The 24611-nt window shown below is 46.6% G+C and overlaps 1 protein-coding gene across 1 annotated transcript in view; it reads left to right on the plus strand.

Annotated features, from left to right (window-relative positions):
• LOC138528246 (NXPE family member 4-like) overlaps nt 1-24611 on the plus strand; it is a 200700-nt gene that overhangs the window by 100030 nt on the left and 76059 nt on the right. The window contains exon 3 of the mRNA XM_069639700.1: nt 12031-12249. Coding sequence (XP_069495801.1) covers nt 12031-12249 — 219 coding nt within the window. The remainder of the gene's footprint in view (nt 1-12030; nt 12250-24611) is intronic.

Consider the following 24611-nt stretch of genomic DNA (forward strand, 5'->3'; position numbering starts at 1 on the left):
AAATTGAAATCACCTAGAATGATTAGATTTTTAAAGTGCAGTACTAAATGTAATGCATCAGCCACAAAGGCTCTAGAGAATGCAGCAAGATTAGGAGCCAGAAGGTGATAGCCTGGCAAGAGATGACACACCCAGAACGCATTTACTATGATTCTAACCAGTAGGTGTTCCATGTCTGCCTCCAAAATATTAGGCAGCAACTAACATTCATATTGCACACTATAAAGCAGTGCAACCCCCCTCCCGGGGACTTAGTCCCGTGGACCACCTGAAGGATAGCATAGAATGGTAACAGCATTTGAAAAATATCAGGACCAGAAGATTCAGTCAGCCATGTTTCTGTGACAAACACGAAATCGGGGCAGTGGGATTCTAAAAAGGAATGCATCCCGAGTCTATGCGCCACAAGGGATTGTGCATTAATCAAGCATGCATACAAGTGGATGGAGGGACCAGGGGCAGGCACTATCTTCTCCTATATTTCCTGCCAGACAGCTGTAAAGATTTTCTGAAGTAGTGCTAAAGTGAGAATTTCCCTACGCCTAACAAACTTACTGACATCATGTTGTGCCTAGAGCATAGACTGTGCTCGGACGAGCGCAGAGGGGCTGGACTTTGGTCTGACTTTGAGCATGGCATTTGCTACACTCTCTCTAGGCACCTTGAGATAGCCAGGAGCATGGCATTTGCTCCACTCTCTCTAGGCCCCTTGGGATAGCCAGGAGCATGGCATTTGCTACACTCTCTCTAGGCACCTTGAGCTAGCCAGGAGCATGGCATTTGCTCCACTCTCTCTAGGCCCCTTGGGATAGCCAGGAGCATGGCATTTGCTCCACTCTCTCTAGGCCCCTTGAGATACCCAGGAGCATGGCATTTGCTCCACTCTCGCTAGGCCCCTTGAGATAGCCAGGAGCATGGCATTGGCTCCACTCTCTCTAGGCCCCTTGAGATAGCCAGGAGCATGGCATTTGCTCCACTCTCTGTAGATCCCTTGGGATATCCAGGAGCATGGCATTTGCTCCACTCTCTCTAGGCCCCTTGGGATAGCCAGGAGCATGGCATTTGCTCCACTCTCTCTAGGCCACTTGAGATAGCCAGGAGCATGGCATTTGCTCCACTCTCTCTAGGCCACTTGGGATAGCCAGGAGCATGGCATTTGCTCCACTCCCTCTAGGCCCCTTGAGATAGCCACGAGCATGGCATTTGATCCACTCTCTCCAGGCCCCTTCAGACAGCCAGGACCATGGCATTTGCTCCACTCTCTCTATGCCCTTGAGATAGCCAGGAGCATGGCATTTGCTCCACTATCTGTAGGTCCCTTGGGATAGCCAGAAGCATGGCATTTGCTCCACTCTTTCAAGGCCCCTTGAGATAGCCAGGAGCATGGCATTTGCTCCACTCTCTCTAGGCCCCTCGAGAGAGCCAGGAGCATGGCATTTGCTCCACTCTCTCTAGGCCCCTTGAGATAGCCAGGAGCATGGCATTGGCTCCTCACTCTCTAGGCCCCTTGGGATGTCCAGGAGCATGGCATTTGCTCCCCTCTCTCTAGGCCCCTTGAGATAGCCAGTAGCCTGGCAATTGCTCCACTCTCTCTAGGCCCCTTGGGATAGCCAGGAGCAAGGCATTTGCTCCACTATTTCAAGGCCCCTTGAGATAGCCAGGAGCATGGCATTTGCTCCACTCTCTCTAAGCCCCTTGAGAGAGCCAGGAGCATGGCATTTGCTCCACTCTCTCTAGGCCCCTTGAGATAGCCAGGAGCATGGCATTGGCTCCTCTCTCTAGGCCCCTTGGGATGTCCAGGAGCATGGTATTTGCTCACCTCTCTCTAGGCCCCTTGAGATAGCCAGGAGCCTGACAATTGCTCCACTCTCTCTAGGTCGCTTGGGATAGCCAGGAGCATGACATTTGCTCCACTATTTCAAGGCCCCTTGAGATAGCCAGGAGCATGGCATTTGCTCCACTCTCTCTAGGCCCATTGAGATAGCCAGGAGCATGGCATTTGCTCCACTCTCTCTAGGCCCCTTGAGATAGCCAGGAGCATGACATTTGCTCCACTATTTCAAGGCCCCTTGAGATAGCCAGGAGCATGGCATTTGCTCCACTCTCTCTAAGCCCCTTTAGATAGCCAGGAGCATAGCATTTGCCCCACGCTCTCTAGGCCCCTTGAGATAGCCAGGAGCATGGCATTTGCTCCACTCTCTCTAGGCCCCTTGAGATTGCCAGGAGCATGGCATTTGCTCCACTCTCTCTAAGCCCCTGGGGATAGCCAGGAGCATGACATTTGCTCCACTCTCTCTAGGTCCCTTGAGATAGCCAAGAGCATGGCATTTGCTCCACTCTCTCTAGACCCCTTGAGATAGCCAGGAGCATGGCATTTGCTCCACTCTTTCAAGGCCCCTTGAGATCACCAGGAGCATGGAATTTTCTCCACTCTCTCTAGGCCCCTTGGGATAACCAGGAGCATGGCATTTGCTCCACTCTCTCTAGGCCCCTTGAGATAGCCAGGAGCATGGCATTTGCTCCACTCTCTCTAGACCCCTTGGGATGGCCAGGAGCATGGCATTTGCTCCACTCTGTCTAGGCCCCTTGAGATACCCAGGATCATGGCATTTGCTCCACACTCTCTCTAGGCCCCTTGAGATACCCAGGAGCATGGCATTTGCTCCACTCTCTCTAGGCCCATTGAGATAGCCAGAAGCATGGCATTTGCTCCACTCTCTCTAGTCCCCTTGTGATGGCCAGGAGCATGGCATTTGCTCCACTCTCTCTAGGCCCATTGAGATAGCCAGGAACATGCCATTTGCTCCACTCTCTGTAGATCCCTTGAGATAGCCAGGAGCATGGCATCTGCTCCACTCTCTGTAGGCTCCTTGAGATAGCCAGGAGCATTTATTTATTTTGCATTTTTAAAGCGCTCACACAGCCCGCAGGCATTGAGGCGCTGTTACAGGATTAGTTTGTTTTTTGGTTGTGTAATTGTTTTTTTTTGTTTTCTTAGTTTTGTATTTATAACGCGCTTGAATACCCAGAGGTTTCTAAGCGCGGACCTGGGGATCGAACCTGTGTTGCTTCGTGTCGTCTTGCTTCCAAGGCAAGCACATTGCCGCTGAGCTATGGCATTTGCTCCACTCTCTCTAGGCCCCTTGGGATGGCCAGAAGCATGGCATTGGCTCCACTCTCTCTAGGCCCCTTGGGTTGCCCAGGAGCATGGCATTTGCTCCACTCTCTCTAGGGCCCTTGAGATAGCCAGGAGCATGGCATTTGCTCCACTCCACTCTCTACTGGCCATTGGGAGAGGCAGGCTCGCCGGCCCAGCTCCCTTTTCTCTCCTCCAGCCATCAGGTCAGGACCACATCATCCCGGCCCTCATCGACCATCACTGACTCCCACAGCATGCACAAATCACCTTCAATTCCTGCTGCATCATCTATATGGCAGTCACCCTTAAGTCACCCAGCTACCACAACGGCATCTCCGGTGGAAAGCGCACCACCAGAATCCAGGACATGTACAGACCTGAAATCTGCAGCTGTAAAAAGGAAAGGACCAGAAAACAAGCTTTCTCTGTCTATGCCTCAAGACCATGAAACCTCCTCCCAGTCAGCATCAGACTTGCTCCTATAATTCAGAAAAGAACTCAAGACGCATCTCTTCAAGGAGTCTCTCCTCCTCAACACCTAGTCCATCACCTTAGCCCCGCGCTACCTGACTTTATAGACGCTGGGTGCCTCTCTCTTCCCCGCCACCCTGTACAGCTGTACCCCTCCTCTGTGCCCCTCCGTATCCTTCCCCCCTGCTGTATATCTGTTCTGTTACCTCCGTTATGCATATGTACTGTTGTATACCTTTGTAAAGTGCTCCGTTGTGTATCTGTATTGTTCCATACCTCTGTAAAGCTCTCTGTTGCTTCTCAAAGCTAGGTTCATGCTCGAAAAATAAAATAATAACTCTTATTGCAGAGCTATTAGGGGACGATTTCACTAAAATTAAGAGGCCCTCATATGGATGTCACAGAGCTCCTTGTTTAGCAGGCTGGCAATGCACACCGTATCCATCAAACGATGGATATGATATGATATGATATGGTATTTGTAACGCGCCTATACACAAGTGTTTCAAGGCGCGACGAGGCAGGGAGGGAGGGAAACAAGGGGAAGACAGACAAACGATCCTACTAGGCCAGGTGTCATTCAGATTGCGCAAGTGCAGAGGTAAGGGGAAAAGGAGAAAGTGCTGGGGGGGGAGCTGGGGGGGGAAAGTGCAGTACAAGGTAAGTAGCGTAAAAAAATAATAAATAATAAATAATAAATAAAAGGGCCAGCTGGTGGCAAGTGCGAGGTAAGTGCAGAGCAAGTGCTGGGAGGGGGGCTGTAGGGATACAGTGACAGTCCCACAGTGCAGGGGGAGCCAGGGAGGCAGTGCAAGTGGAGAGTGGCTGGGCCCTGACCGAGGTCGCTGAGAGTGGCCCAGATGCAGGTTTAGTGCAGAAATTCAGTGGGGAGTTAAGCAGGTTTAGCAGGGGAGAGGGAGAGAGAAGGCAGAAGCGAAGAGGAAGGTTTTGAGGTGCTTCCGGAACCGGAGATGGTTCTCCTCAAGTTTCAGGGAGGCAGGAAGGCTGTTCCAGAGGGAGGCCCCTGCTGCGGAGAGAGATCTACCCCCAGCTCGTTGCTTCAAGAAGCGGCTGACCATGAGGGAGTTAGAGACGGATGAGCGAAGGGCTCGTGAAGGAAGATATTTAGGAAGAGAGAGTTGAAGGTATTTAGGCCCCAGGCCCCAGAAGGCCTTGTGGACAATGCAGAGGGTTTTGAACTTAATCCTCACAGCCACTGGGAGCCAGTGAAGAGATTTCAGTCCTGGAGAGATACGGTCCCTGGGCTTGAGGCCAAGGACAAATCTCGCAGTTCTGTTCTGGATAAGTTGCAGAGGGCGGAGAGTGGAGGCAGGCAGATTAAGATAGAGGCTGTTACAGTAGTCCAGCCTTGAGAGAACCAGGGCTCGGGAGACAGTGAGCTTCTGGGGGAAGGAGAGGAAGGGAAGAATACCTCTGAGGAGGTGCAGCTGGTAGTGTGACTTCTTAGAGACGTCAGATATATGAGGAGAGAAGGAGAGTGTGGAGTCGAAGATGACCCCGAGGTTTTTAGCCTTGCAGGTAGGGGCAGGAAGGGGGCCAAGGGAGGCCGGCCAGAGAGCTGCAGGGAAGGAGGGAGTGGGTGTGCCGATGAGTAGAATCTCGGTCTTACTGGCGTTAAGGCAGAGGTCATTGGCGGCACACCATTCCTGGATAGCAGACAGACAGTCGGAGATGAGGGAAGGAGAGGAGGAGGCCGAGGGTAGCCTGAAAATGAGCTGGGTATCGTCCGCATAGCACTGGAAGTAGGGGCAGAGAGCGGCGATGCGGTGGGCAAGGAGTTCCAGATACTGGTTGAAAAGCCAGGGAGAGAGGTTGGATCCCTGGGGGACACCACAGGTGTAGAAAAAGATGTCAGAGAGGAAGGAGCCCATTTGGACCTGGGAGGGTCGACCGGAAAGGAAAGAGGTCAGCCATGCCAGAGCCTGACCAGTGATACCCAGGTTATCACGGAGACGGTTGAGCAGGATGGCATGGTTGACAGTGTCAAAGGCAGAGGAGAGATCGAGCAGAATGAGAACACAGGGAGTGTTGGAATCGAGGTTCAGGAGCAAGTCCTCACGGATGTTCAGGAGAGCAGTTTCCGTGCTTCTGGCCGCTCTGAAGCCGGATTGATGGTCATGAAGATTACCAACAGATTCAGCATGGAGGTTAAGCTGGGAGATGGCCAGTTTCTCCAGGAGCTTGCCCAGGAAGGGAGTAATGGAGATTGGGCGATAGTTGGCCGGGCAGGAGGGGTCGGAAGAGGGTTTCTTGAGGAGGGGGAGCCATTTTTAACCACATTTCCTGGAAGGAAATGAAGGCGCACCCCTAAACCCTCACACTAGAGAGAATACAACACGCTAGGGTAGAAAGGCCCAAGTTGTAAGGGAAACAAGTGTATATCTAATACACAGATGAGAGCAACAGCAAAGAACTCTGCTGCTAAGAACGTTCTGCCAAAGAGAGCTACAAGTAGAAACTTATAAAGGTGCACAGTGTCATGATGACGCGACAAAATACAGTAAAAACCCACGCGGCTGATTGAATGGACCCTATACATGTACCACCTTTAACCATAAGGGATGGCGGTCCACTGGTCCCAGCCAGTCTGTCCCTATTGCATCACGTATGCTGCAGGGCTTTTCTTCTTCTCACGTCGAAGGTCAGAAAACAATTTCATTATACTCCTACCATACGAATATTTTATCACTCATCCTGTGCACTTGGCAAGCCTTAAGACGGACACAAAGGAGGTTCTGGGTCACTCTAACCTTTACACATACATTTCACTCACTCCCCTCCACACCATCCGGCTCCAAGGTCTCCACCCTCGTTTTGAACTGTAATGTATCCCGCACCTCGCAGTACAAATCACTTGGGAATACATGAAGAAAGTAAGACTAATTACTGGAACGCTCATACTTGATCCTGGTCACGACAAAGTCTTAAGAATATTTAAAGGAAGTGAGACCCGTTACTGAAATGCAAATAATGGATTCCAGAGGAGAGTGATATAACAACGGGAACGTTTCTGCTTCTCGTAGTGAAGACAAAATATCAGAACTACCTGGATATAGTAGGAAGCAATACAGGAACTCTCAGATTTGCTCTAATCAAGATGAAGAGTGGACAGTCAAGAAAGAGGAAACTATACTTTTGGGAAAAGAGAATGAACTATACCTGTTCTCTAAAAGAAGAAGAATAAATGTGTAAAGTTAAACAAGAGGGAGACAAAAAGGAAAGAAGGAACAATACGTTAAAAGAGACAAGCCCTATATCGGAACTGTATCGTTTGATGAAAATGATAACCAAGAACTGTTGGAAAATACCTTGTTGAACTGAAGGTGCTGGAAGAACCACACAACAGGAGAAGGGAGTCATTCACCTGTTCCTTAGTTATTCTAAATAGTGGCAGGGTCAGAGTAGGTCAGTTTTTGACAGAGGACTCAGCTTGTATTGGACTTTCAATGATGACTGGCGAGCACCCTAGTTCGTTTTCTTAGGTAAGGAAGACCTGAAGTTTAGGGAAAATTAGAAGATTGCACTCTTTTCATTTAATAAAATATCAGTAAAATGGAAAGTCAGAGTCATGTCCTTCTTCTTACCTGCCACAGCCCCTAACAAGAGGTATTTGCATACCTGATGTAGCCAGGAACATCATTTCACCAAAATGCCTGTGGTAGCAGAAGTGACACCACACGACCCATGACCTCTGATGACATCACAGCAAATGATGTTATTTAACCCCACCCTGAAGTGATATCGTGGGTAGCGATGGAACATGACCTGTCACCCCTTGACAAAACAGGTATTGGCATCACAAAGCATTTACCCTAAGTACACTAGGAAACATATTGTTATGATGTCACTATAATGTGATATACATTTCATACAAGAATGGATCGCCATATGTATCATTAAGATCAGTGTGTATAGACCCATATTACCAAATTACTTTGAATGCAAGCAGACGTCCATGGCAAAATGATGATGTGTTATTACATAGCACATATGCTTAAGCGATTTATATAGAAAAAATATACATACAATATCACCCAACCTGTGTTGGTACATATTTATCGACCTCAGAAGGATGAAAGGCTGAGTTGAGGTATTTAAAAACAGACTAAATCAGTGACTCACCCCCTGAAGTGTGCCTCAAATTAACCTTTAATGAGTCTAGCGATTATTGTATGGAATTCTAGAAAGACAACTGTTTTGGTATTCCTATACTTTCTTATTTAGGGTCACTGCTGAAAGTGTCACGCTTGTGGAACCCCTGTTCTTTTTTTTATTTTTGTAAACATTTTTAAGAGGCCTGAACAACCAAGCCAGCAACTCCAGAAGCAAATAGACCCATGGTGCTGGCCATTTGTTTTTTTAAAACTACACTTTTTTTTCAGGTTAGCAAGGGAGACCTCAGGGGTCGCAGTGGCGACCCCTGTTCACCCCTAAATGATGTCCCTGGATGTATCCCCATACCATGAGGCGCAGCATTTGCCAAACTGTGCACCCACCCTAATTTTCTCTTTTGCACTTCTGCATACCAGATGTAGCCCCTGTAACATGGGGCGCGGCTTTTGCCAGACTGTACACCTACCTTAATTTTGTTTTTTGCGTATCTGCATACATGATGTAGCCCCCGTACCATGTGGTACGGCTTCTGCCAGACTGTGCACCTACACTAATTTTCTCTTTTGCACTTCTGCATACCAGATGTAGCCCCTGTAACATGGGGCGCGGCTTTTGCCAGACTGTGTACCTACCTTCATTTTGTCTTTGCGTACCTGTAAACCTGCAGTCACCCCCTTTACATGAGGCGCGGCTTCGCCAGATTATGTCTTCAAGACCACTTGCATGTTGCAACCATTATGCATGGTCCTGCACTATGTAGAATGTCACTTTGCACTTACTGTAACTAGCGCCAAGATGCCTGAGGGTTTTGTGCGCTGCTTTAAAAGAAAAAATGAAATAAAATAAAAATAAAAATCTGTATCCAGATGTTTCTTCCGAACATCACTTCTGACAGACATTTCCCTGTCATGCTTTAGAGATAGGGGTGCTCTCAACTCAGGTCCGAAAACAGGGGAAAACAATCCGCAAAAACTCAAAAAGGAGGGCACCACATGCACGAAAAAACACAACATGTATGTGTACATCACGGCCGGGAAGAAGAACGGAACAAGCCAACTTTGACATGCCCTTTGCAGGCACAACGTTTAGTGGCCACAAACAGAACATTAGCATATCTCGAAAAAAGTGTAAAACAATCCATCATCCTAATATTATCATTGGCTGGTCGTCAACAGCCACCTAAAGAACACTATACCTGGGTCTAAAACTATTGGCAGTTACAATTTCATCACAGGAAAAACACCACCCACGCAACATAGTCACACACCTCTTGATCAGCCCAAACAATTCACAAATCCCATCTTGGGAAAACAGGTCGACAGAGGGCTTCTTTTTAATTGGGCCATGCTACTTCAACAATTGGGGCCTCCACGTACCACCAAGATGGGCCAATAGGCAATGAACCAACATGGTACATGCCTCCTTTATTCATTCCCCATTTCCACCGTCTGCACCTGCTCACTGTGTAGATCCCTATCTTGTGACATATTGTCAGTCCTGGTCACCATCTTCTGGCACCCTCCCTGTAATAAATGGTCTTCTGAACACCGCTCCTGGATCAACATTTCTTCCAATTTCTCGATATTATTATGCACATTTCATACTATGGCTGCCTGAGTAACCTTGCTGCGACCTTCACAAACAGGATGTATTCTTTCCCAATCTGATGAGGCAACACTTGTTGTCTGGGTCCAGCCATTAGCCCCTTGAGAAATGCTTCACTTGCAGTAAACGCGATCCACTACCTCACACCCCTCCACACCTGCCCTTGAGCTCTCAGCCTGTTTGCAGGGCAAGACGAAATTCAATCAAGTGGTCTCAGCTAGCAACTATGGGCTGGTACACTATAAAAGCAGCTTAATGCCTCTCACTGAGGCCGATTCAAAATGGCAGAACTCTTGCTCATAGCGTCCAGAACCTCTACAGGCACAAAGACACAATAATGCTGTGTCATGTGCTTCTCACTATTTGTTCTAACACTACCAAAAGCAAAATGGCGGGCATGCCTTTCATATGAGAAGATATAACATGGTGAGGTGTGTGTGTGTGTGTGTGTGTGCTGCACCAAATTATGAAAGTGTTGTAGTGTACTATGCAGCTTCTGTCCAGCTGCAATGTAACTTTAAATATAATGTCATGAGCTGGGCTGTGGGCAGATGTGTCCCAAAATGTGCAGTGTGTTGTCTATGAATGTTGGAATGTGGCACCAAGCACTATTCATTTTCTGCAATCATGTTTTGCAGGCAAGCAGTGGTTGCTAAGGTGGCCTGCAGTGTGCTGCAGGTCATGCTCATGCATGGGGCAATGTGCTACATGAAAAGTGATGTGATGCATCCTCTCTATGAAATGCAGTGCATGCAAGCAATGCAATGTTATGTGCCCCAATGCAGGCCAAAAGCAAAAGTGTAATACAGCCACTGCCTATAGCATGTGAAAAGCAAACATGCATTGCTGTGTGCTATATGGTAATCTCTTGCATGTTAGCCTAAACCCATGAGCCCTGCTTCTGTCCTCGTGACACCTGGTCATTGCGTCATGGCAGAGGTCCTGATGCCGTGTTGGGCAATCTCTTTGAGAAGCTGGCCCTCTCCCAGCTTATCCACCAGACTGGATCTGTTGGTTTTCTACACGACCACCAGTCTGCCTTCAGAGCTGCCAGAGGCATGGAAACCGCTCTCCTTAACACTGGTGTGTAGCTGTGAACAGCAAATTCGACCAGAGGAGGGAGGCCTGGCTTGCAGTTTGGCGAACTGGTTGGTCACACCAGCTCAAGGGGAGACGATTCCTTGCAGATCTTCCCTGCTGTCGAAGTTTGGAGATTCGGACCCGCAGCAGGGCTTCATTGGGAGGCTCAATCGTGGTAGTGGTCCTCTTCTTTCAGCTTCTCTTCAGTTCTCTCGATCCAGTGGCGACTCTGCCAACCAAGTCTCAGAGAGCTGGTTTTTATGCAGTTTTCCCCCATTCACACAGCCTGGCTGTCAATCACACAGCAGGGTGGCTGTCATACAGAGTGTGACATGGGTCTCCAAGGAGACCTTGTGCAGGGAGTCTCAAACCCCTCCCTCACATCCTGTCCCCCTCAGACATTCAGGCGCCATAGGACGGCGAACAAAGGAACCAAACCTGGTTTGGTGCGCAGAGTAAAACACGAGAAAGACCTTTACAAAAAGAAATGGCGAATAAACCCAGCCGGAACCAAAATAAAATAAAAGGGGTCCAGCGGGTTTAAAGTTCGAGGCTACTAACTTAGCCTAAAACAGTACCAGGGGTATTTTCATAGTCTGCGGTAGGGAACAAATGATAGATACCACTGCCACCAGCCAAATCTTAAAGTAAGGGGAACAAAATAATGTTCCATGAGAAACAGACAAAAAGGGATAACTATTAACCCTTTCCAGTACTCTATGGAAGATCGTTTTTACTGGGTCTGTGAATTTGAAAAGACTAATAAAGTCAATGGCAACTTTACATGTTCTGGGAGACAGTAGTCAGTCCCAGAAAATTGAGTTTTAAGTGGGAAGTATGAAAAAGACAACCCCGTGTCACTGCAATAAAGGTGCTGTGTTACACACAGTAAACCGATGATGCCTTTGGAGTAGGTGAGTCTCCACAGCCCATGAACACATAAAAATGTACAACACATAGCCAAAAAAACATGTAAGAGTGGGGAAAAAAGGCTCACACTCTTACCAGGTGAAAATAAATCAATCCTAGAAATCCAGCAAAGCTGCTGAGGGACTAGGTAGGTAAGGGAAATGGGCCATTCTGGAGAATTCTCCCTCTCAGTATTGTGCTCATCACTGTTATGATATTCCATTGTCTTGCTTTCCCTTGTTCCCTTCACTTTGCTCTGTGGGGACTTTGAAATGCAATTCTTTGATGTATAAGTGCCTAACAAATGACAAATAAGATACAACAGAATAAATAAAGATTGGACGTCTTGGAGGAAATGGTTGGCTTTGGCATAGCATATGGCTGGGTTTTATTTGTTGTGGAAGTGTTTGAGTGGTGTTCTGGTGGCGGAGCATGAGTTTTTGGACTGCAGTGCTTCTGTGCTGATGGTGTTCTAATTGTTGTGGAGAGTTGAGGGATGTGTGAAAGGGGATGCAGGGGTGGTATTAGTGGTGCTAAGGCTTGTCTGGAATGTGTTTGATTTGTCTGGATGGGGGTTGTGTGGTAGGTTGTGGATTTGTCTATGGTAGAGTGTAATCAGGATTGAAAAGAGGTTTGATCAGGACACCCAGATTTGATTCTTCATAACGTTTCCTTTACACTTGACTTTGCAGATAAGACTGCCCCTGTGAAGGAGAAGTGTAAAACAGGGATGGAGGTTCAGTTTCCTGGAGGTTACTTTCTGCAGAACGTCTGGCACCCCATCTCCTGCAGCATGACCAGATACACCACAGAGGCTGAGATCAATGGCTGTCTTAAGGGGAAGTACCTGCACGTCATCGGAGACTCCACCCTTCTCCAGTATATGAGATACTGCACCAACATCCTCCCAAGTAGGTCAGCCGTAAGTCACATGCCCATGTGTGCTGGAGCGGTGTGTGGCCCACCCTCAAGCACAACGCAGGTAGCACAGGCCATCCAGGTATTGTGGTTATATAACTCCCCACCTCTACCATTTTCATGACTTTGCCAATGCCAAAGGTATTTTTTGTAGCGCACCGCCATCATTGGTATGACTTTGCAACATACGTGCAGCCATTGCACAGCTCTGGCGTCTGGCTAACAGCAGTGGGTGTCTGAGTGAATCGTGCCTTTTTGTTGTGACTAGTTCAGGGATGTTTCAGAGGGGTGCTCCGAACTCACAATGCAATTTTGTCGCTGTGGCTAGTTTGTGTGGTTCAATGTTGTTAGTCATACAATTGTAATTTTAAAATTATTTAAGTTGGAAGGTAGAAATATTACATAAAATATTAATTGGAAGTTATGCCTTTGTGTCCAATATGGCTAGATGTTGCTAAGGTATGGTGTAAAGTGAGTAGTGTGCACAGTCCAATGTGTGTAGGTGTTGCTATGGTAGGCTGTAAAGTAAGTAGTGCGGGCTGGCCAATGTGGCTAGATGTTGCTAAGGTAGGCTGTAAAGCAAGTAGTGCGTGCAGTCCAATGAGGCTAGGTGTTGCTAAGGAAGGCTGTAAAGCGACTAGTGTGCGCAGTCCAATGAGGCTAGGTGTTGCTAAGGAAGGCTGTAAAGCGACTAGTGTGTGCAGTGCAATGAGGCTAGGTGTTGCTAAGGTAGGCTGTAAAGCGACTAGTGTGTGCAGTGCAATGAGGCTAGGTGTTGCTAAGGTAGGCTGTAAAGCAACTAGTGCGTGCAGTCCACTGGGCTAGATGTTGCTAAGGTAGGCTGTAAAGCAACTAGTGCGTGCAGTCCACTGGGCTAGGTGTTGCTAAGGTAGGCTGTAAAGCGACTAGTGCGTGCAGTCCAATGAGGCTAGGTGTTGCTAAGGTAGGCTGTAAAGCAACTAGTGCGTGCAGTCCACTGGGCTAGGTGTTGCTAAGGTAGGCTGTAAAGTGAGTAGTGCGTGCAGTCCAATGAGGCTAGGTGTTGCTAATGTAGGCTGTAAAGCGAGTAGTGCATTCAGTCCAATGAGGCTAGGTGTTGCTAAGGTAGGCTGTAAAGTGAGTAGTGCGTGCAGTCCAATGTGGCTAGGTGTTGCTAAGGTAGGCTGTAAAGTGAGTAGTGCATACAGTCCAATGAGGCTAGGTGTTGCGAAGGTAGGCTGTAAAGCGACTAGTGCATGCAGTCCAAAGAGTCTAGGTTCTTGCTAAGGTAGGCTGTAAAGTGACTAGTGTGTGCAGTCCAATGAGGCTAGGTGTTGCGAAGGTAGGCTGTAAAGTGAGTAGTGCATACAGTCCAATGAGGCTAGGTGTTGCGAAGGTAGGCTGTAAAGCGAGTAGTGCATGCAGTGCAATGAGGCTAGATGTTGCTAAGGTAGGCTGTAAAGCAACTAGTGCGTGCAGTTCAATGAGGCTAGGTGTTGCTAAGGTAGGCTGTAAAGCGAGTAGCACGTGCAGTGACTGGCACAGTGCAGGGCTGGACTCTGGCATTGGGTATGTGGTGGGTGATGCCATTCCATCAGAGTGCAGCCTGAGTGCTAGGTTTCAGGTTTGGGTTTACCTCGCTTTAGGTTTATCTGCGGGTTGTGGAGGAATGTGATGCTAGAGTGATGCTAGAGATGGCCCATCACATGACACTTCTGACTGCTTTTTGTATGAGGCCTGCCTGTTGGCCAATGTCGTCCCTGCACTGAGTTAATTGGCAATGACCTAATCTAACATACTGGATAGCTTTAAGAGATTGCTGAAACTGAGTCCAGCTAGGGGTGTGTTAGAGATCTTTTTTGGGCTATATCTAGCATCTCGTGGTATTTTGGCATAGCGTTATTTTGTTAGCTCTTGTTAATATATTGGGGCATCTTTTTAGTGGTGAGACTAACTTCAAAATGTTGCCTAATAATTATTTTACCAGGGACACTAACAGAAAGCAATTACTGGACTTAGTACACTCCTATCTGCTTGCGGTATCTTATGTACAATACCACTTTATGCCCTTTTGGCTGTGTTTCAAAATACATTGATCATTTCACATCACAAAATAGTTCTACTCAGACACACGCATAACAATTCTGAAAAGCTAAACTACTAAAAAAATATATTTATCTTATGTTTTACCACATGTGGTAATCTGAATTACCACCTGCAGTAAAATGAGTTTACCACCTGTTGGACCCCAGCCTATGCGCTAACACATTTATTCAGACACATAATGATAATGCAGAGGCTAAGTCACCTTTACGAATTGTTATTCTTTATCAGAAATTAGAAATATGCAAGTGACACAGAATGGCATGTGCATCCACATTGTAATTCAAACATAATTAAAGTCTTTCCTGCAAGAATTTCAAAGGACTCTGAGATGATGTGCAGAGTTCTGTCAACATTGGCCTTGAATTTTACAACAAAGTTGGCACAACCTTTGTCCCTCTGAGTATTATTGCATCAAAACTTGGAGAAATATGAGCACAGGTTTACATACACTTTTCAAATGTTACTTTGCAGTGCCTAAAAATGAAATGGCTTATTTCGCCTACGCTGCTTGTTATCAATCATCCACTGAACACGCTCTTCAATTACTGCATAATTACCCAGATTCAGCTGGCAATAATCCCCGACTCAGCCTGGAAGTAACTCACAAAGTCTTTCCCCAGCCTTTCTGCAAGCCGCACCACACAGGGCCAACCACAGATAAGGGTGCACGAGACTGCAACTCTTCTGATGACCGCCAACCCAGGTGAGAGACAGACAGCCCACAAGATAGTCAGCCTGCAGTCTGCCGGCGTACAGAGTAAAGTCAGTCTGGCCAGGAATGAACTCTCTCCCAGTCTGTCTGCTCCCTTTGCCAGTGAGTGAGTGAGTGAGTGAGTGAGTGAGTGAGTGAGTGACCCAGCCCTTTCTGCTTCAAGCCTTTTTCTGAAACTCATGTGTCATTCAAAGAGAACCTCCCCTTGACAAATCAGCCCATTAAATAGCACATGATTTCCTTTGTGCCTTTGATCTAGAATAACGCTGCAGCGCTAAATAAAAATGCTACATTTATCCGGTGTTGTTTCCTCTTTACCTACAAAGTGAACAATAGAGCCAGTTTAAACATCCTTACATTCTATCCTTGCCCCAATGCACCAGTGTTTTGCACTCATAAGCAAAGGCTACATTGCATTGAATATGAGTAGGGGAAAAGGTTATAGGGTCCTGGAAATATTGGTAGGATTAATATGTTACTTCCATTGAATTGCTGCAGTGTGGTGCAAATATTGTGCAGGGTCAAATTCAAATTGGCTGGCATGTGCCCTTATGGGTTATAATGCTGACATCTATCAGGCACAGCTTGAGCCTCACACATGATTATCATACCCTTGGCCCTAGTTAAAATTCGCAGTTTAGCTAAAATGTGATTGATTAAATGTGGAGCTACCCTATCACATTTCCCTACCGGTGCATCACAGATTGGCACATGAAAAACTCCAAATCTCAGAGACAATTCAAAGGTTTTTATTTGAATTATCTGAGCCTGAGTAGCCATCCCTCCACTTTGCTTCTAAAGAGCACCAAACCCGCCTTTCCCAGGCATCCCTGCACTCAGGAGTAGTCTCTAAAGAGCACCAATCCTGCCTTTCCCAGGTATCCCTACACCCAGGAGTAGTCTCTAAAGAGCGCCAATCCTGCCTATCCCATGCATCCCTACACCCAGGAGTAGTCTCTAAAGGGCACCAATCCTGCCTATCTCAAGCATCTCTACACCCAGGAGTAGTCTCTAAAGAGTGCCAATCCTGCCTATCCCAGGCATCGCTACACCCAGGATTGGTCTATACCACAAGTTCAATCCCTGCTGTCCACGTTCACACTTGCACTAGACGTGAAGACGTAAAGTCAGAGCGCCTTATCTGTCTAACCTACCTCAGAGACTTTCTGGACAACACCCACCTTTCACTCACACAAACACTTGCATTCACTCTCTGTACTTGCTCTCTTAAACACGCTTGCTGCTCTTTCATGCGCACTCACAGCGCAGTATCACTTGCACTTACTAACTAATGCCTCAGCTGCTCTCAACATCACCTCCACATTCCACTCCATTGTTGGTCCTTCTGTTGGTCTCTTGGTCTTCCACCTCTGACCTCACCTGAACAACAAACAACTTCCTGTATTGTATTTTCTCTTTTGACCCCTCGCTTTGCTCTGATTGGTCCTCTGACCCTGGCCAATATGGCTGTGTCTTCCCCGCCCACGAGGGAGCAGAATTACAAAATGCTTTAAAATGTGAGTTATGTCCCACAATTTTCTGCATGGGGCTGCTGTTCTGCAGGAATAGCGGCCTGCGTTGCACAGCGGTCATGTCCATGTTAGGGAACCAAGGACTAGTTCTCTGTGAGGTTAGTCCAGTCTATGTGAGCAGCTGTCTCTCTGTTCGAAGTCCCTTGTGGTCCAGGAGCTCCCCCTCTGGACACCACCTCAGGAGTCTTGGGACGGCGTGTGGAGTGCAGTTTCGGGGACTGCGATGTAGGTGCTCTAGTTCCTGTCTCTGTTCTTCCCCTTCCTGCACCACTGATGGCATAGCGCTGGGGTACATTGGCTTCTGTGTAAACCTGGTCTCTCTCTGCACAGGTTTTCCATCTCCGCAGGAGCATTCTCAGGTCTCTATGTTGGGTGCTGATGGCTCTCCTCCACATAGGTGTTCGCCCTCCTGATGTGTTCCCTTTTTGAAATGGCAGGGGAAAAGTCTGCTAGTATTTTGGGTCAAAGCCATGGGGTGATGCAATTTGAACCTTCACTTTGTCACAGTTGGCTAAAAAAAAGCACACTGAGACGGTTCAAGGTCTTTAATTTACAATTCAAGGGGCCCTACGACCATCCCTCTCACGCTCATAAAGAATGCACCAATCCTCCCTAACCCAGGCACCCCTACTGCCTGAATTAGTATATACTGCACATTTACCCTTACTGTCTAAGTCCTTAATAGTTCTAAGTGTGATGACTTAAAGGCTGAACGCCTTGTAGAGAAGAAGCTAAGTACCCCCACCTCAACCACCTCGCCCATATTGCCTATATGTTGGGAACCACAGTGTGAGACACGTGTAGTACCAGTGAAAATACTGATACTGAAGAGAATCCTGGAAGCAAGGTTCCCATTGAGAAAACCATACCTGCATACGAGACAGTATGATGGGCATTTGAATGAAATCCCGGAAGAAGCAGGACCAATAAATGGAAGGGTAGAATGGTGACGTCACGCAAAGCCGAGCTGACGTACATAGAAGAGATGCAAAGACAAGAGAATGCAGAAATTCTATAAGCATCAAGAAGGTTTCGAGGATAAGTGACATCTAGGGATCAAGATGAAGAAGCTTATGCTACAGAACTGATGAAGATATCAAGTCTTTTTACATGTGTACAGATGCAAAGAAACGCAAGCAGACAAGTATTCTTGAGGCTAGCTTTATAGTGAATAGATTGCAGTATGCGCCAACATATACATATATTAAAGTGATTAAACAATAGATGTTTCCACTATGTATTGTAGCAGAGCTGGACCAGGGAAGGAAGGCCTCTTTTCCAGTGTGTCGAAGTTAAAAAAGCTACTGAATTACAGAAGCAGATCTCAGAATGGCGGGAATGGATGAGCCAAGAAGCCAAGGTCTTATCAGGCTGGGGTGAGCCGACATTGGCTACAAATCATGTGAAAGAATGAAACTCTTGTCCAGAACATGGACAAAAACAAGGAAGACGTCATGAAAGAACAAAGAAATATTGAGGCTGAGTACCACAAATGAAATACACCAATCACAGGCTGGAAAGATACAAAGATCTTTTATTACTGTACAGTTTACAAAGCAAAACAGATAGCTAGCTGGCTTCCAACACCTCGCAGTGTGTACCGGCCGACACAGAGAGGAGAGAGGTGCTGGACATCTAAACACTAGCATTTTTATACATTTCCTACAATATTGTCCAGCCTCTCTTCACGTTAATAATTTGTGGTCTAGAGTTCGTGCCTAGTTCACATACTGATTTTACAATATTATGCAAAGGATTACATATATTTGTATTTCCATGAAGACACAATAGTGATGTATGTTCTCGGATCCCGCGGTAAGCCTTGTTTTAACAGTCTACACAATGTAGTTCAGCTAAAGCATACACTCGAGGGTTATTCTTCATTATCCCAATGTTTATACAAGGATGAGGCTTGTGAGCGCAGGCAACACTTGAATGACAGCTCATATGAAGCACAAGGTCTCTTTGCTCAGTTTAAACAGTCGGCTCTCGGGCAACTTAAACATTAACAGAACTCAAAGGTCGGAAGGCTTGGCTGCAAGTCCAAAACATAGTCCACCATTTTAGAACGTAGAACACAAGTGAAAATCAAAATGGCGGATGATCTTAAAATTGCGGCGAACCCAAAAATCAGAACTTTGCAATGCGGTTTTCCGTGTAGCGCAAAATGGGCTTAGGCCAATAAAAATAATAAGGAGGAACTATATAATGACTGTTTAACAAACCCTAATTTTGGCCTAAGCCAAGAGCTTTACTAAAAATATTTTCTTTACTCGTAACTCCACGTTTCAATGTCCGTACATCCTAAATCATATTCATCAAATATATTGATCACCATCAAATCCTTGACAGTAATATCCTCCATTACAAAAACATCAGTCATCTTCTCAGGTGTGTGTATTTTCGGTCCTAATGTTCTTACAGCTTGCGCACAACATCCTCCTAACATCGAACATATGGCAGGAAGACTTTGTAAGCAACAACAACAGAACAACAGAATACCAAGGATTACCACTAAGGCTGAAAAGAGTTTCCATCCCCAAATTTAAAGAGCCCCAGAACTAAGCACTAAGATCCCAGTTTCCCTCGGGAACATGTACTTCTGTACTTAGGACGTGCAGATTTTGTATTGCCTTGAATATGGAAGGGGAGGAGTCAGGTACAAAATTGCAACAAGCCGATCCCACCAATTTGCATACTACACCACGATCAGCCAAGATGACGTCTAACACCATCCGGTTCTGTAGAGCCACTAATCTAATTGCTTTCTGTTCTAACGTCATATTGTAGATATCAGTGGTCCGGTTGATGGTTCTCTCCAATACTCTTGCCAGTCTCCTAATATCCTCGGAATTCGTGATCTGTCTCCAAAATGGCACAAAGGATTTTGCTATATCACCCATGAACCGTGAAGGAGTATCACCGTTCTTGTCCTGCCTTGGACGAGCCCTAGAGACCTCAGAGGTACTAGCTACAAATACCCCTGGTAGCAAGATACTCAAATAACAAGTGCCCTGCCAATCTCTAGGTAGCCAAGGATAAGCTTAAATGCCACAGACAAAATAAACAGGGTCACCTACATACAAGGGTCTGTGCTCACTAGTCAAATTTGCAATATTGGTACAACCCTCAAAGGTACCCATTGACTGAGAACCATTCCTTTGTATGCGGCTGTGAATAATAGTGCAAGAAGGAGGCGTGGCATCCCGGTTGCCTACGGGAGCCATCTTGAAAGAAATTAGCGATTGGAAGGGTCTAGAAAGTCTATTGGAAGGCCTAATAGAAGCAACATTAAGCTTGCTCATATTTGCAAAAGGGAACATCCCAGGGGTGTCAGGACTCGCCTTTCAAACCCATTCAAATTAGTCACTTCAAAGTTCCCTGAGATGCTGTCATTACAACGACCAAAATAATAGTGCCCTTGGAAAGGCATGACATGCAGTAGTTAGAGGCAAAGTATGAATATACCAGCCCAACCCTTTTTCCCTGTGTTGTGGCAGATGCGAACATATCCAGCAATTAGCTCTGTTCAAAATCGCATGGGTCACATTCATAATTAACAAAAGCGTATTGTTGTGATAACTCTGTCTGTGTTGGGAATCCCTAGAAGATAGAGTGTGCAGATGCACGAAAGGAGAAGACATAGTGGGAATACTCTCAGTGGAAAACAAAGTTTCAAGTGGACACACCCCCTCAATATACCAAAACCCAAGAGCAATTACTACTGTCAGACCATTTAACATAATTACAAGAAAACAGTACGTCCTCATGGACCATGCATTTTTCTGTCCAATGCCTTTGTTAGCCACACAATCGATTGGTTGCTCAGTACGAGTAGAGATAGCGACATGCATTGTTCCTCGAAGCTCTTTCCGGAAAGTATCTGCGAAAGACTCCATAAATTTGTTTGTTGGTGATCTCCTGACCATGTGATTTATCTTGATTGAATATAGCTTTTGCCGGTCCCAGCCACTTACTTATGTTTCACCGAGAGAGTGAAAAAGAACTAGCTCAACAGTCGTTTTCTGTGGGCACAGCCGTGCTGTGCTGTAAGTCTAGTGCTGTGGACGCAGATCGTACCTTAAGACTCCAGGCACTGCGTGATCTGCAAACAGTGTGTCGTTGCTTCCTGAAGTGGTGAAACAGAGGCAAGATTGCTCAAGGGTGCAGAAAGATCTGAAGAAGAATTCAGAGACAAAGCAGCAGTCTCCCCAGGCCCCACAGGCTCAGGAAGAGTCTCCAAAATACCCTTGATGTTGTTCAAGACAGATTGATCACCAGAAGCAGAGCAAGTAGTTTCCTTCTTTTCTTCTCTGTTGTGTGACAAAGGAAAAAGTATCCTCTTGATGTGTGTGGCATGTATCCAGTGTCTTCTGCCAGCTACTTGTACAGCAGTCTGTGTGGCCAACAGGACCTGAAAAGGGCCTCTCCAACACGGTGCGAGACTAGATACTCTCTCAAATGACTTTGTGAGCACCCATTTACCTGGTCGAATTCTCTGACCTAGCCCTTTATATTTAACTGGGAGGGCTTCTCGCACCTGTTGATAAATCGAATACAAGTTTTGAGTTAACTGGTCACAGTATTCAGCAGAAGCAAATGCTCCACATCTTTCAACACTTTGGGCCTCAGCATAATCCAAATGTTAGCTGGCCTCCCCAGTACTATCTCATATGGGGAGAGTCCAGTTCTAGTCTGTGGGGCCGTCCGCATTGACAGCAGAGCTATAGGTAAGGTGTCTGGCCATTTCAAATTACTGCTGGCACAGAACTTTGCAAGCTTATTCTTGAAGATACCATTATGGCGTTCTACGAGTCCAGCTATTTGAGCGTGTCTAGCCGAATGGAACCGTTTATCGATCTGTAATCCCGTGCATACTTGCAAGATGACAGCAGCGCTAAAATGTAGACCATTATCCGACCAGATGACCCTCGGTAAACCAAACCTAGGAAAATATTCCTTAAGGATGGTTTTCGTCATTGTCATTGCTATAGCATCTTTCACAGGGAAGGCTTCAACCCACTTGCTAAAGGCACAAATGACTACCAATACATATTTGTAGTTATAGCAGTGATGAAGTCGAAATGAATCACTTAAAAAGGCACAGAAGGGGGGCCAAAATGACCCCTCGGTGTCATCGTTCCCTTCCCCGCATTATGCTGTAAGCAAATCAAGACTGGGAGTGAGGTCCTGTTTCCACCCTCCTGGCCATCTGTTGTTCTCCTGCACATGTGGAGTTTATGCCTGGCTGCTGACCATTCTATTAGGTAGGTGCACTTTCTGTGCATTACTGCACCTCCTAGGGAATTATTGAACCTGAAAAATCGAAATTTGAAAAAAAAGAAGAAAAAGAACAATAGAGGAAATTTGCATAATATTGTTGGAAAGGACTGTTTTATTTGGCATTTTCATCGTGCAGCCATTTTTTGAGCTTTGTAATACCTGGAGCTGTGTTGCTATTTTGAAAGCACTTGTTTTTTCCTCATATTGCTGCTTATTTTACTGTTTTTGGCCCTTCCAAGATGGCCGCCGTGGTTTTCTTTGTTGTGTAGACAGGCTGTGCTGAATCACCTCACCCTGTGCTGAGTGTTTTCTTCCATCCAATCAGTGACCGGCAGGCTTCAGCCAGCCCTCTCAGCAAAGGCCCACTTCCAAGGCCCACTTCCAAGGCCCACTTCCAAGGCCCACTTCCAAAGCCCACTTCCAAGGCCCACTTCCAAGGCCCACTTCCAAGGTCCACTTCCAAGGCCCCTGTCTGCTCCTTGTCCGCTTCCAGAACACTAATTGGGGTCCTCTCTGCACCTTAACCACAATGATGCGGCCACCTCTCTCCTCTAAGAAATCCGGACTGCCTTGTCTTTGCCACCTCCAGAACCATGGGTTAGTTCCCTCCTTATGGACTCACTTCTACTGCCTTTGACTATCACTGTTCTTTCTGCGTGTTACTCCCATGTTGTCATCCTGCTGTGCAGTGCTTCCTAAACCCTTTGCCAACATCCAATTCCAAGATTGAAAAAGTCAAATCTTGCTGTTTTTGCTTTGCTCTTAAAAGTCAAATCTTGCTGTTTCTGCTTTGTGCTAAAAAGTCAAATCTTGCTGTTTTTACTTTGCTCTTAAAAGTCAAATCTTGCTGTTTTTGCTTTGCTCTTAAAAGTCAAATCTTGCTGTTTCTGCTTTGTGCTAAAAAGTCATATCTTGCTGTTTTTACTTTGCTCTTAAAAGTCAAATCTTGCTGTTTTTGCTTTGCTCTTAAAATTCTAATCTTGCTGTTTTCGCTTTGCTCTTAAAAGTCAAATCTTGCTGTTTTTGCTTTGTGCTAAAAAGTCAAATCTTGCTGTTTTTGCTTTGTGCTAAAAAGTCAAATCTTGCTGTTTTTACTTTGCTCTTAAAAGTCAAATCTTGCTGTTTTTGCTTTGCTCTTAAAAGTCAAAACTTGCTGTTTTTGCTTTGTGCTAAAAAGTCAAATCTTGCTGTTTTTGCTTTGTTCTTAAAGGTCATATCTTGCAGCCCAGTGCGAAATTCTCTGTATTTTGCTTGTATACTGTTTCTTCTCTGTAACTTGCCAGCCCAGTGACCTAACCACTCTCTTTTGTCTCACACCTACCTGCCTTAGCCCCCCAGTATCTCCATCCTCTCCTTACTTCCACCCCAATGGCGCTTTCTGTTTCTCCTATCTATCTTCTCCAACTGCTTCTCCATTGACTTTCCTTCCCTTCTCACTAAGTCTGGTAGGAAGAAGTTCAAAAAGCATATGTTGGCCTCTAATCCTGGTCTTCCTATCGCCGACACCTACTCCAATGCTTCCGCCAGACAGACCCTTACCGACATCCTCTTTGTCCTTCCTTCGCCAGATCTATGAACTCCTCAAATGGTCTCTGTGCTGTGCCCTATCTCCTCCTCTCCCATTAATGGTGGCACTTGCTGGGAAGTACTCATGGCTTCCTTCAACTCCTCTAAAGTCATCATTAATGTCTAATTAAATGGCACTGTCATGGTCCAAGGCCCTCAGGCCAATCTCCTCCTCTTTGATAGGCGCTTCCCTCGCCTCATCAATTTCCTCTCATCCTCTGCTGTCCCCTCCTCTCCCCCCTTGGCTACCTTGCCCTCTCTCTCTTCCTCCTCCTCTGCCCCTCCTAGGGCTCTTTCTCCTCTGCAGGAGGTACCTCTGATCTGTACCCCTCCCCGGAAGGTCTTTAAGGCTGGCAACCTTCTTCATATTGCCACTCTCAACTCTCGCTCTGCCGTCAAACACTCCTCTGACATCTGCCACCTCCTTGAAGAACTAGACCTTGATGTCCTTGGTCTTACTGAGACATGGTTCATGGCCAGCTCTGTTACGAGCTTTGACACACACTCTCCTCCCTGATGGCTACAAGATCCTCTCAGCACCCAGATCCTCCGGGTCCGGTTGGGGGGTAGCCCTGATCTTTCCTGAGTGGATTGCTGCCTCTATCATTCCCACTCAGACCTACTTCTCTTTTGAATGCCTTGTCTGTAGGCTTTCTCTCTTGCCTACCCATTCTCTTACTGTGGTTACCATCTACCGGCCTCCTGGTCAGATCACATCATTTCTCTCTGAGTGGGCAGAACTCTCCTCCTCCCTCCTGGCCTCTACCACTCAACTCCTCCTCCTCGGTGACCTAAATATACATTTAGACTCTCCTTGCTCCTCCTCTGTACTCTTCCGTGACCTCTGCGACTCCCTTTCCCTGTCCATCCTCCCCTCTGGCCCGACTCACTCTGCAGGGCACACACTCAATGTCTTGATCTCCTCTGACCTCCTCCTCTCCATCCCTCTGACCACTCCTCTCTCCTGGAGCGATCACTCCCTCCTCTCATCTCATATCTCCCTCTCTTCCCTCCAAGCCAAGCCTACCCCAACACTGCCACCTACCTTCTCGGACATCCGGCCATGAAACGTGTGTCAGTTGAGGCTTTTGCCACCACTTTCTCTCCCCCCCACCTTTGGCTGTCTCTCATCCTGATACAGCCCTGTCTCTACTCTACTCTTCAATTTCTGATACGC

The sequence above is a fragment of the Ambystoma mexicanum genome, chromosome 7q (assembly GCF_040938575.1).
Source record: "Ambystoma mexicanum isolate Mex_15411 chromosome 7q, UKY_AmexF1_1, whole genome shotgun sequence".
Lineage (NCBI taxonomy): Eukaryota > Metazoa > Chordata > Amphibia > Caudata > Ambystomatidae > Ambystoma > Ambystoma mexicanum.